Source organism: Canis lupus, chromosome 15 (assembly GCF_011100685.1).
Source record: "Canis lupus familiaris isolate Mischka breed German Shepherd chromosome 15, alternate assembly UU_Cfam_GSD_1.0, whole genome shotgun sequence".
NCBI lineage: Eukaryota > Metazoa > Chordata > Mammalia > Carnivora > Canidae > Canis > Canis lupus.
In genome coordinates, this window is record NC_049236.1 from 40,601,585 (window position 1) to 40,615,011 (window position 13,427).

At 38.7% G+C, this 13,427-nt stretch overlaps 1 protein-coding gene and 1 long non-coding RNA gene across 2 annotated transcripts in view; one reads left to right on the forward strand and one right to left on the reverse strand.

Moving 5' to 3' along the window:
- Window positions 1–13,427, forward strand: part of UTP20 (UTP20 small subunit processome component) — a 96,537-nt gene that overhangs the window by 17,103 nt on the left and 66,007 nt on the right. Inside the window, exons 13-21 of the mRNA XM_038558807.1 lie at window positions 2,763–2,918; window positions 3,063–3,151; window positions 4,523–4,628; window positions 6,082–6,232; window positions 6,883–6,945; window positions 7,909–8,067; window positions 9,140–9,216; window positions 12,171–12,250; window positions 12,480–12,720. Coding sequence (XP_038414735.1) covers window positions 2,763–2,918; window positions 3,063–3,151; window positions 4,523–4,628; window positions 6,082–6,232; window positions 6,883–6,945; window positions 7,909–8,067; window positions 9,140–9,216; window positions 12,171–12,250; window positions 12,480–12,720 — 1,122 coding nt within the window. The remainder of the gene's footprint in view (window positions 1–2,762; window positions 2,919–3,062; window positions 3,152–4,522; window positions 4,629–6,081; window positions 6,233–6,882; window positions 6,946–7,908; window positions 8,068–9,139; window positions 9,217–12,170; window positions 12,251–12,479; window positions 12,721–13,427) is intronic.
- Window positions 9,497–13,427, reverse strand: part of LOC111090063 — a 32,938-nt gene continuing 29,007 nt past the window's right edge. The window contains exons 2-4 of the long non-coding RNA XR_005370680.1: window positions 12,467–12,745; window positions 10,755–10,921; window positions 9,497–9,760 (exon numbers count right to left, since the gene is read on the reverse strand). This is a non-coding gene — a long non-coding RNA (uncharacterized LOC111090063). The remainder of the gene's footprint in view (window positions 9,761–10,754; window positions 10,922–12,466; window positions 12,746–13,427) is intronic.

A 13,427-nucleotide genomic window follows, 5' to 3' on the forward strand; every position in this document is an offset into this window, starting at 1 on the left:
ACTACAATAACTGTAAGGTAAGTCTTGAAATCCTGAAGAAAAAAAAAAAAAATCCTCATTCCTCCGATTCTGGTTTTTTTTGGGGGGGTGGGGGGTGAGGGGGGGATTGTTTCAGCTTTTCCTGGTTGTTTGCTGTTCTATATAAATTTTAGAAGAATCTTCTCTATGTCTACAAAAAAAAACTTGCTAGGATTTTATTTGTAATTACCTTAAACCTGCAGATCAATTTGGGGGAGAATTGGCATCTCCCTAAGGATACACAAAACTTTTAACTTTGTTTATGTTAGGAGGCTGGGAAGGGGAAGAAAGAAGTGACTGTTAACTTTTAGATTATATACCTTTGCATTGTTTGAATTGTTAAAAGAGCCATGGATTACTTTCTTAATTGCATTAAAAATAAATTGTACCCTTAGATGTTGAAAAGAAGACTTATATAAATATGTGAGAGGATTCTGCTTATCACTTTTCCAGTAATTGTGGTTGTGTTTTTAGAAGTTACAGGTTAGGAAATCAGTTCCCTTATCAAATTCCTATATGTTTATGCTTAAGTTTCTTTTTTTCTCTGGGATTTGTTAGACTTGCTGCATTTGTGGTGTGCTTTGGGGCAGTAGGAATAGATGAACATTCCTTGAGTTTTTGCTGAGTACTCAGCTTTCAAGCATCACAGTATTCTTTGAGATGGATGTTATTGTCCCCACAGTCACACATGCAGAGTTACTTTATGATTCTGGATCAGCTTGAGATTCTGGAAGAACTCATCTTCTTCACATGTTGCTCTTCTACTGACCTTAAAAGTAGCTTCTGTATCAAAACATGCTGATAGAATCTTGTTGGTTTTTCAGTTTACTGAGCTTTGATTCCTGAGGAGTGAATAATTAGTAACTCCTGTAGAATTATTCTCTTGGAACTTTTATCTTGATTGCAACACCAAGCCAGCTTCTAACAGGCACATTCCTTGCATGCAGCCCATACTGTGGCTTCTGAGCAGTGGAAATGAAGCTGCTTTGTTGGCGTGTGTGAGGCCACCTCAGCCATCTCAGGTCCTCCTTGAAGTATGTCATGATCAGAATAAATAAATAAATGGAGGCATGTTATCTTAAGGCATTTGCACAGCTTCTGTGTTCTTCCTCTGGGAAAACATCCCTCTGCAACTCCCACAGAGATAGGATATGTGTGAATGGTCACCTTTGTCTGAATATTCTCAGTAATTCTTAGTAATACTCCATTCACCTATCTCACAGATTTGTTGTGAGACTAGAAAGAGATAATGGATATGAAAAAGATTCTTTAGAAGATACGTTTATTTTATCAATTGACAAACGCTAATTATATCAGGCAGTGTTCTAGGCATTGGGATATAGTAATGAATAAGAGTTTACCTTTTTTTGAGGAGATGACATTCTTGGGATGTGAGATAAATAAGCAAGGAAATTTTAATAATAAAAAGAAAAATAAAACTAAGGTGTTGAGAGGGGGAATGAATGGGAAGGCAACATGACTTCTCTTGGGGGAAGGAACCTTTGGACTAATTGTAATGATGGGAAGGATGCAGCCTTGCAGAGATCTAGGCAAAAGGCTTTCCAGGTGGAGGGAAGACTTAGTGTAAAAGTTCTAGGATATGAATAAGTCCAGTATGTTTGAGGAACAAAAAGAAAGCCTGTGTGGGTACAGAGCATTGAGCAAGGAGGAAAGTAGAATGAGATGCAGGCCAGTATCAGATCACATGGGGCGTTGTAAGGTGAGATTCAGAGTGTGGATTTTATTGGAGGAGCTCATTGGCAGGTGTGATGAAGCAGGGCAATGACCCACTTTTTTTTTTTTTTTCAAAGCGTCTGTTTTCTCGTAGGATTTTTGTAGATTGTTGAGTCTTTACTACTAGAAAGACTATATCAAAGTATAATGACTATCAGAAATTATCAGTGAAATTAACTAAACAATTATAATTTCCAAACATTCAATGTCTTGGTAAGTCTGAAACAAAAAAGAATAGAACTTTTTAAGTTAATTTTCATGATCACAAAGACACAAGAATAGAAACCTGATCTTCCACTTCTCATGTGTCACAAGCTAACCAAACTGGACATGGGGGATAAATTAATCAGAACAAATCATTTTACATACTGTTTCTTTGGCTTTTCTTTCAATTAGATTTCTGTCTTTCAAATAGAACCTAGGTGCAGTTCATTGGCAAAAAGGAAAAGAGGCAAACAAAGAATAGTGCCAAAGTCACAGATACCTAAAGCCAAATGTCATGTCAGAAAATGTCATTGAGTAAACATCTATGAGATTTAAGAAGTGGAGAAAGTTACTTCTCCATCGTAATCACTTCAGTGACATTTGTAAAGTAGTAAAATTTGTGTCAGGAAGGAAGGAGGGACTAGAGGAAGTCTGTTAATTACAACATATTACCTCTCCAGTGTTCAAAAAACATGTCCATCAGCAGAGTGAACAGAAAAGACCGAATCAGAATGAATCAGAAAATTCAGAAATAGCAGCTAAAACCAGAAGAGACTTGGCTTTAAGTTACAAAGCAAATTAAAATAGAAAATTAGAAGAAAGTAGAACCAAAGCCATCGAAAAAGCCTCTCACTGAAAATCAGTAAATGAGTCCCATTTGTTTAGTTATTTATGTTCACCCACTGCTTCCCTCCCCCGGACAAATGTTCCATGCATGGAGAGGAACCAGGTTTATTTCAAACTTCAGAGGGCAAGAGCGATTATATTGTCTCCTCTTTCAAACATTCGTTTTTCTTTTCCTTCAGATCCTATTTAAGGCAGAAGAAGACTAGACCCAAGGGAGGAAAAGAACAGATCCCAGTATTGGACCATCTCTTGTCTATAATTCAGCTACCCCCAGATAAAGATATTACTTACCTCTCACAGTCTTGGGCAGCCCTTGTCGTGTTACCTCATATTAGGTGAGAAAATAAACTATGGTTAGATTTGAAAGAGGCACTTAGTGTGCTGATTTAAGTATTTGTTAGCCATTCCTTGCCATTCCCTGACAAAGCCACTGAATGCCAATTTGAACTTTTCCCTTTGTCTCTCAACTTCTTGTACAGACCTCTAGAGAAGGAGAAAGTGATACCACTAGTCACATGCTTCATAGAGTCACTCTTCGTGAATGTTGACAGAGGCAGCTTTGGAAAAGGTCAGTTACAATCTCCCTTTGTTTTCTTCTCTTTCCTGTCTGGCACACCCAGAGTGACTGGGCTCACACTGTGCTCTGACACACCCCCCCTTTATGGTAAATCCAGAAGAAAGACAGTAAGGTTGGATGTGCTGCGTTTGGGCCTCATCACAGGGTGACTGGGTCAGGGTGGCATGAGGGCAAGCCGAATCTGAAGATGGAGCATCAGAGGGTATGACACTCCGGTACCCAGGATGCCTCATTTTCAAGCCACACCTTGAAATGTCCCATGCGCATGCCATCCCTATATACACCTTGGACTCCAGGCACTTCCATTTGCTTACCCTGAGCGAGATACTATCTCTTACAGCCCTCTGACTACCCTCATGACTCTTTCTTCTGCCGGAATCCTTTCTGGATTACAGATTTTCTTTCAAAACTCACTTCAAGCACGCCTCCTCTGGGAAGGCCTACGTGACTTTCTTGGCAGTATTAGCCTGCCCTGCCCGGAGCACCCTTCCCAGTTACATACTTGAACATCTCCTCTCACTAGCCTAGGACAGCAGTTTGAAAGTAGGTATTTTGTTTCATCCTAGCGCAGTTATTTCTTTTTGAACATCATGTATAGCAGTTCGTTTATTTACTGTGCTAGGTTCTCTGTTAGATACTAAGCAGACACTGCAGACTCAGCACAAGTTCAAGTGCTCAATAGCCACATGTGGCTTGGACTGCAGCTGCGTATTGGCACAAGTACAGAACACTGCTGTCCTTGGAGAAAGCTGTATTGGACAGCACTTTCCTCATCTCTGGAGCAGGGGTTGGCAAAGTTTTTATGTAAAGGACCAGAGAGTAAATAGGTTTTCATATTCAGTCCCTGTGGCATATTCTTTATTGTTTGGTTATTGTTTCAAACATCCCTTTAAAAATGTAAAAAGCATTCTTAGCTTGTGGGCCATATAGAAAGAAGGCTACAAAAAGTCTGACTTGTGGACCAAAGTTTGCCAGCCTCTGGTCTAGGAATAAATGAATGTCGAATTAAAGGAAAATAATTTATTAGCTTTTGAAAAGTACAAGTGCATCTCCTTAAAACTTCTAGTTTGGGTAATGCCATTGTGTGGGACCATCGAACTTCCTCCTCATCTTAATTAATGGAACATGTATTCTTTGTTTTTGAATATTTTTTTCTTAAAAAAGCTAAAATACATGACTTGGAAACCTTGTCTTTTTAGTTCCTTCTTGTTACATTCTGAATATTGGACAGATGATTCTTTAGAAGGCACAAATTCACTTTAACAACTTCTATAAATAGCAAGTATTAGATAAATGAGATGTCTAGTAGTTAATCTGTCAAAGGAATAAGTTATATGGTTAGTCCTGTTTTTCTGCCCTCAGGAAACTTATTTGTTCTTTGTCAAGCTGTAAATACTCTGCTAAGTTTGGAAGAATCTTCTGAACTCCTTCATTTGGTTCCTGTGGACCGCGTGAAGAATTTAGTAATGTAAGTAAATACACCCCCGGTTTATCTTACTCACAAATAAAATATAAAAGCTTCTGTTCTTGTGAAAACTTGGGCATAATGAAAGTCCTTGGTTTGATCTATTTTTACGTTAGTTGTGTTCATATTAGAAATTTGTTATCGATCTGAATCCTTAAAATAAGTCCATCCTTTACACGGTCTTTAAATGCAGATCCATCTCTGTGGAGAGGTATTTTACCATGTGTGTAAACTAGTGTTGTAGATTGTCCCCAACCCTAGCATCTCCCCATGTTGACCTTCTGTAACTTCCCGAGTACTTCCAGCATACATATTTCTACTACACTTAGTCTCATCTCCACACATTCACCGTTTCAGAATACTTTCCTGTGGTCCTTTTACTGCATACAAACACAGCCCAGTGCATTGTTTGTTTGCAAGTTGATGTCACCCTGTTCCCGACTTTGGTAGTAGCCCTGAGCTGTTACTGGGGAGCTGTTTTCTACTCAGCCCAGTACCCCTTCTTAAAGTAAAACCTGGTAAAGTAGTTGACTTCTTTTTCTAGACTCTAATCCATTTTATGCATTTTAAAACAGGTTTATTCATTTCCTTCATTCAGTAAATATTCACTCGCTTTTCTCATGTAGCAGGCCGTGGCACTGGGAGACACGTTCAGTGAGTGAGACACACACAGTACTCTGCCTTCATGGAGTTGCTGTTCTAGCAAGAAGAAATACTGAGCAAAATAATACATACACTGTATAGCACATTAGACAGTGGTAAGAAAATTAAAGCAGAGGCGGGATAGGGAGAGTCTGAAGGGCTAGAAACAAGGACACTTTCAAATAGGGAAGGCCTCACCAAGAAGGAGACATTTGAGCAGAAACGGAGAAGCATCAAGGAAGTAAATCGGGGGATCTGGGATCTGAGGCTCCCTGCGTTCCTGTCCCAGAAGACCTGAGCGTTGCCACTGGGAGGGGCTGCCCAGCAAGGAGCCATTGTGGAACTTTTCTCTTGATTGCAACACCAAGCCAACTTCCAGCAGGCACAGTCCTTGCATGTAGTCAAAACTATGATTCTGAGCCGCGGGGAAGAGCTGTTTTCTTGGTGTGTGTGAGGCCACCTCAGCCATCTCAAATCCTTGAAGTATGTCATGATAAGAATGACTTACGAATGGAGCGTGTTAGCTTATGGCAGGTGCCACAGCTTCTGTGTTCTTCCTCTGAGGAGACATCCCCCTGCAGTTCCCACAGGGATAGGATATATGTGAATGCTTCCGCTTAAGCTGTATGTCCTTGAGCACATCACTCATTGTTGCAAGGCCTCAGATTCTAAAATGATGCTAAATGTCTACATAAAGCTTTAACTTGGTTCCTTGTACATTCCCTTCACCAGTGATGATTTTCTGTGGTTTTTGTTATAGTCTAAATAGTCGGCTGTATGGTGCAGGTTGGGTCTAATAAATATCTTGTTGCAGAACATTTCCCTTGGAGCCATCTGTGTTGCTGTTAGCTGATCTCTATTATCAGAGGTTATCATTATGTGGCTGCAAAGGGCCACTTTCTGAGGAAGCCTTAATGGAATTATTTCCCAAGTTACAAGCAAACATTTCAACTGGTCTATCCAAGGTAATGGTGTTTTGTGACATGTTCTCGGTCTCTCATCTTTTGATATGTATGTATTGCCCATCATTATCAGAGCCCCTTAATCAGAAAGTGCTGCTGTGGGGTGATTTCTATTTAAAACAGTGATTCGTGAACACTGACCTACAAGCTGATTGCAGCAGGATTAATTGGGAAGCTAAATACAAATATGAATTCTAGATCCTCATAGGCCAGAATTCTGACTCAATAGGGCTGAAACAGAAAAATCTGCATAGTTTTTTAAAGCCCCCTATGTGATTCTGCTGTTTGGTCAAGTGTACGTAAATACACAAATACATACAAATAAAAATCACTAATTGCAACAGGATTGTAAGTTTATTGAGATTCTTTGTACTTATTTACAGAGATGCTCATAGTGTCATAGTTGAAAGGAAAACGTGCTTCTCTGGGAAACTTTATCTTCTCAGTCTAGTCTGGTCATTAAACTGATCCATGTACTATTTGAATGAGGTCTTGGTTGGTGTCCAATATGAAATAAGGGATAGAATAACATGTATTTCTCTGACAAGTGGTTTATTTTCCTTAGTCCTATATAACATGGAATCTCACTGTCTATAAATCAGTTTCTTCTGTGTAAACTTTGGAATTTGAAACATGCCTTTTACCTTGTCTAGATTCGGCTCTTGACAATAAGGATCCTAAACCATTTTGAGGTTCGACTTCCAGAAATGATGGAGGTATTTTCACTGTTAATTTGAATAACTTGTTAAAAACATTACTCAGTTTTTTTTATTTCCAAAAGGACACTTGTGCAGAAAGTTCAAACACTGTTGTACAAATGTCTATCTTAAAAACTGAAATTCTTTGTTGTAATTTTTACTTCTGCCCACACTGAAAATTCACTGGTAATTGGTGAATATTCTTTCAGATTTTTTGTATCCACATGTATAATTTAAACAAATGGCCTCATGGAAGGTTTTTCCGTATCAGTACCTGTAGGCTACTTCATTTCTTTTGAAGCTTCAACATTATACCACAGTTGAAGATATCTTGCATAACCAGTTCTCTGCTGACGGATTCTAACATGGGTTGTTTGTAGTTTTTCAGCATTTCCAATAAAAGGGTAGTGAACATCCTTATGCTGATGTATTTGAATAGGGAAATATTCCCATAATGCAGATTACTACTTCTAAAAGCAGAACTGTAGAGTGAAGTATATATACACATTTTTATTTCAACAAATGTGGCCAATCAATTTGAGTCATTTTGAGAATTAGTCTTCCATTTTTTACTTGTCATTTCTGTGCTAAACATTAATCTTAAATTATCTCTTGAAAAACAAATGAGGGATCCCTGGGTGGCGCAGCGGTTTGGCGCCTGCCTTTGGCCCAGGGCGCGATCCTGGAGACCCGGGATCGAATCCCACATCGGGCTCCCGGTGCATGGAGCCTGCTTCTCCCTCTGCCTGTGTCTCTGCCTCTCTCTCTCTCTCTGTGACTATCATAAATAAATAAAAATTTAAAAAAAAAACAAATGATATGAGGAAAAATTAATCATTTACTCAAAAAAGTGTTGCTTATTTAATTTCAAACATTAACATATCCCAGTTTTTCTTTTTTTAGAACTTTGGCTCCATTTCATGGTCTTTTTTGGGAAATCAAAGTACTGACCTGCCTCCTTGGTTTTCTCCATTCACTCAGGATGATGGGCTTTCAGAGCGTCAGTCTGCCTTTGCTGTGTTACGCCAGGCAGAACTCGTTCCAGCAACTGTGAGTGATTACAGAGAGAAACTTCTTCACTTGAGAAAACTAAGACATGATGTGGTGCAGGCAACAGTCCCTGATGGGCCATTGCAGGAGGTATAAAAAAGTGTCCATGTTTTTTGAACTTAATTATGCTTTATGATCTGTTTTGCTGGCTTTTGGAAAGAGAAACCTACCAAGTAGTTAAAAATTTTTAAGCTATGTAAATCTCCACAGTTTTTTTAGATGCTTTGAATTAAATGGCTCTGCCAGCCTATTCAACAGTGGAAATAATTTACCCTCCTCCATTCTCCTGAGTATGTACATAATACGTGAAGGGAGGAAGTACATGGCAACAGGAGCACTCAACATCAGGCTTAAAACCTGATGCTCTTCTCCAGGTCTGTTCACTACCGCAGGATGTCAGGCACACCTACCTTTTGTATGGTATTTTTCATCCATGACCGTTGAATGTGGATCAGAGATGCCTTTGGGAGGAAGGCCAAGTAGAGGAATTCCCTTTAGATCAGAGCAGTTCCGCCCTTAACCTGTTTTATATATTATCGTCCTTTGCTACGTTTCGTTTGGAAAAAGGGCTCTGCTGCTAAAATAGTCACAAACACCTCGCCCCCAATTATAATAAAGCTACCATTGTGTATAATGCCTCCCTAACACATGGGGATGTGAGTAATGACAATTGTTCTCAAGGCAACTGAGAAAACTTTAGACCTTTGGAACTGAATGCCTGTAATGCATTAGAGTTTGAAAACTCGGCCATCTGCTTATAAAACCCTCGCTGCCATTTACAGTGTACTATCTTGGGTTCTTGGGGATCTGTGCCTTACTGCTTACCCTTTAGGTTTTGTCTTACAAGGGGACAGGAAGAACGTGTTTGCTAGGTGGGAATTTAATCACAAGTCTTTTCAAATTCTACATCTTTTGTGAACATCTGGAGCAAGTGTTGAGTACGTTTGCTTTAGGGATTCTTCTCTGTTAAATAGCGAGTGACGTTTGGGGTAGAGTTGGAAAATTATTATATACTGAAGTTTGGAGTGGTACCTACAGCTTTTTCCTTTAAAGCACAGGCTTCTTTCCAACCTCCAGTTGTCTTGAGTTGGGATATTTGTATCTTTACGCCTTCTATTCTGCTTTATTACCCATTTACTAAACTAGTCTCCTATAATTGCAGGTGCCACTTCGTTATTTATTAGGAATGTTGTATGTTAACTTCAGTGCCCTCTGGGATCCTGTTATTGAACTAATAAGGTAAACATGGGTTACAATGATGACACTATTATGTTTTAACTACTGTAGAATGATCAGGCCAGTATTATACTCCATCTAGGTGTGATTTAAATGAATGGGTAGGTATAGTATCTGTAGCTCCAGTCCTTTGGACAAAGTGAAGAAAAAGTAAACATCACTTAACTCTCTAATACCAAGTTTTTCAACAGTTTGACTGTTCTGTGTATGTTTCTTTGTGCTTCGAAATAACTTTGGAGGACTTTGTCTTTTTACTTTTTATGAAACATTTTTTATTGCTGAATTATTTTTTAGAGTAATAGGATATTGTATAATAATTGCAAAATTTTATTATATAGTGAGTCAGTGAGCCAAACTTTAGTTTAAAAATAAGGACTTTTTGGGCAATCCCAGGGGCTTAGCAGTTTAGCGCCACCTTCGGCCTGGGGCATGATCCTTGGAGACCCAGGATCGAGTCCCACGTCGGGCTCCCTGCATGGAGCCTGCTTCTCCCTCTGCCTGTGTCTCTGCCTCTCTCTCTCTGTTTCTATGAATAAATAAATAAAATCTTAAAAAAAAACAAAATAAATTAATTAAAAAAATAAAAATAAGGACTTTTTAAAATCCTAGTTGTCCAGTGTCCAAAATTCCCTTATAGCTCTAAAAAGGACCTTAATAATCACATAGAAAATACATATATTATGCCTTATATGTAGTCTGTCCTTTTGCAGGCATTTGCCTTCAGATGGTCTGATCTGGCTTTTTGTCAGATTAGAAACATGGGTGACCTCTCAAAACCCTAACCATCAGTTTTTATCTGACAGAAGTAGAATAAACCAATCTCTTTCCTATTTGGAACTAATTTGTCTTCTTTTTACTGCCCTTTAGAACCATTAGACCATTATGATGACGACAAGGCCTTCTAACATCAACTTCATAATTTTCTTTATTGTGCTTAGGGGGAAGAATCTGATATATGTGTTTCTAATAGCCCATTATCAAAAATGTTGGTTTCTCAGTTATTGAATGCCTTTAATGGTTCTCCATTGCTGGTAGGCTGTCCTCTTGCTGGGTACATCTATCTGTCATGTATAGTTAAGTACATTTATTTGTCACGTATAGTCAACAACATACATAGTTCATGTCTTGTATAATGGTTATCCACCTTTGCCTAGCAGTCTGTACTTTGCCCAGGGACATCCCTGTGGTCAGAGGAGTGACGCCTGGGAACTGGAGACTGATCTTTACTAAGAAGCCCTTTAATCTGGGCTGGCATGGGGCTCAGAATGCATGAAAAGCAGCTCAGGGAAAAGGGAGGCAGGAATCCAGCCTGTGTCTCTATGGAGACTGTCTTCCAGCTGCTCCTCAGTAGAGCTATTGGCTGAGACCTGCTTGAGAGTCTCTACTGGCCCCTCATCTGTCCGGGAACACAGACACACACTCAACACACACACACTTAATCACAACCTTCTATGGCAGTAAAAAGAGTGTTGAGCTGGGGGATTACTATTAAAGATGATATCCAATCTCCAAATGTGAAAAAGAAGGTTCTTGGTCCTTACCTGTGCCCCTGGTTTGGTGCCTTGTGTTGATCGGGAGGGGCCAGACCTGCTCCTTCAAACTCCATAGTCAATGATCCCCAAGAGCTAGGCTAAGGCCTTCTCATGCTCCATCTGGGTCCTGGTAATTGTTGATCCTCTCTCTGGAGCCTGTCTGGTCAGGCACAGAGCTAGAGGTGACCAGTAAGATATTAGGAACAGGGGGAAAAAAAGTATTCTTAGAAAATTAATGGCAGAAAGATTATAAACATTTTGAGACTATCGTTTTTATGATACCAGATTATATAAACACTTAAATGATTCATTGCTTCAAATTCTGAAAGATGTTTCATGTAATTATTTATTTTGCCTTTTTGTTAATGATAAGTATATTAATTCGGTGAAGAAAAACCAATATTTAACATTAGTTTTGAACAAACTAAGTTCTCTCTCCAGTTCCCTCCTTTCTTTAATGTGCCATGCTTCATACTTGATGCTCTGTTCCCATTATTGTACCTTTAAAAGTGTTCTTACAGGGATCTATAGGCTTTCAAAAATGTTATTTAGTATTTTATGACTCTAAAAATAATTCCTCTTCAAAAAATTAAAAATAAAAATACCACATGATTCAGTAATTCAACTACTGGGTATTTACCAAAGAACAAAAACACTAATTTGAAAAGACATATGTTTACTGCAGCATTGTTTATAATAGCTAAGATAAGGAAGCAACCTAAATGTCCATCAATAAATGAATGGTTAAGAAAGATGTGGTGTGGTATACTGTGGAATATTATGCAGCCATAGAAAAGGATGAGATCAGGCCGTTTGAAACAACATGGGTGGACCTAGAGGATATCATGCTAAGTGAAATAAGTCATACTGAGAAAGACAAGTATCATGTGATTCCACTTATGAATGGAATCTTAAAAAAAAAAATAAACAAAAAGCAGAATCAGTCCTACAAGTACAAAGAACAAACTGATGGTTGCCAGAGGGGAAGAGGTGAAGGGGTTGTTGGGCAGAATGGGAAGGGGAGTGGGAGATACAAGCTTCCAGTTACGGAGTGAGTCATGAGAATAAAAGACAGAGTTTAAGGAATATAGTCAGTGACATTGTAATAGCAATGCAATGGAGCGGGTGGTAGCTACACATGTGGTGAGCATAGCACAATGTAATAAATTTGTCATATCATTAAGTTGTACACCTAAACTAATAGTGTGTGTCAACTATACTCAATAATCATAATAGTAGTAATAATAATTCCTGCTCAGTTCAGGCATTTTAAAAAATATAAAGAAGTACAAAATTTTTAAGCCCCATATTTGGGGATAACCTAATTAAATTTTAGTTATATCTTTTCACCTTTTTTTTTTTCCTGCAAGAGATCTTTTAAAAAGGATTATTCCACATACTTTGTTTTGTGATCTATTCTCTTAGTTCTCATGCACACGAAATGGAAAATAAACAATTTTGGAAGGTCTACTATGAACATCTAGAAAAAGCAGCTGTACATGCTGGTATGTAAGCGGAAGTGGAGGGGGGACTGGGAAGAAAAGAGATTGTTTAATTTTTTTCCTGCTTAATTGCACATGAATGGGAAAACAAATGAGAAATTTATTATTTTGATGATCTTTGGATATAGTTTATTGTTTCCTCATATTACTAGAGAAAGAAATGCACCCACTTGAAGAAACACATAGGACAGATGTTTACATTTCTCTAACGGTTCTGACCTTTTCCTTGCAGAGAAGGAGCTACAAAATGATGTCAGAGATGAGAAGTCCATTGGAGATGAAAGTTGGGAGCAGACTCAGGAAGGAGATGTTGGAGCTCTTTATCATGAGCAGTTAGTGTCGAAAACTGACTGTCGGGAAAGATTGGACCACACCAACTTTCGATTTTTGCTCTGGCGAGCTCTGGCAAAATTCCCAGAGAGGATAGAGCCACGGTCCAGGGAACTCTCCCCACTTTTCTTGAGATTTATCAAGTAAGTCTTCCTTTCTAGGAACATCCTGGTAGGGTGTGAGGAAGAGAAGATGCAAAGTCTTAAGCTCCCAAGTAGCCTCAGTGTTTTTATATGTCTGTCACGTTTTCAGATCATTGACACCTCTATAAAGCACTGGCTCTCTCAGAGAACAACTGGTTTTATTCACCACTTGATTTTATATGAGTCAGGATTTTACCAGCCTATAAATGCTGTTAATAGAAATTCCAGGTTAAATTAAAAAATCTAAAAATTCCAGGTTACAAAACAAAAAAGGCCATCATATTAGATCAATGTATAAAGCCCTTGTTATTTCTTGCCCTGTTTGTCATTTTATTGCCTGCCTGAGGCTTTAAAGTACTTTCCAGTAACACAACCCCTGCCACTCTTTTGTGAGCCTCCCAATGTTTCCCAGGATGCTGATGGAATGTATTCTCAAAGGATAACAAGAACTTTCTGGAGCATTGTTTTGTTTTGACTAGATAGGTTGTGTGATAGTTGGATTGCTTTAAAACTAAAGATAAGGGATGTATTGTAAAGAGCAGTACTAATTATTCAATAAAAATATATATTTTCCATTAGTGTTTCATCATATGGGAAAATATTCTTGGTGTAGTAAGCAGGCTACAAACCACAGCATGCTTGGTTTGTTTGAGGAACAGCCAGGAGATTTGAGTGGCTGCAGCAGTGACCCTTGGAGAAAGTAGTTG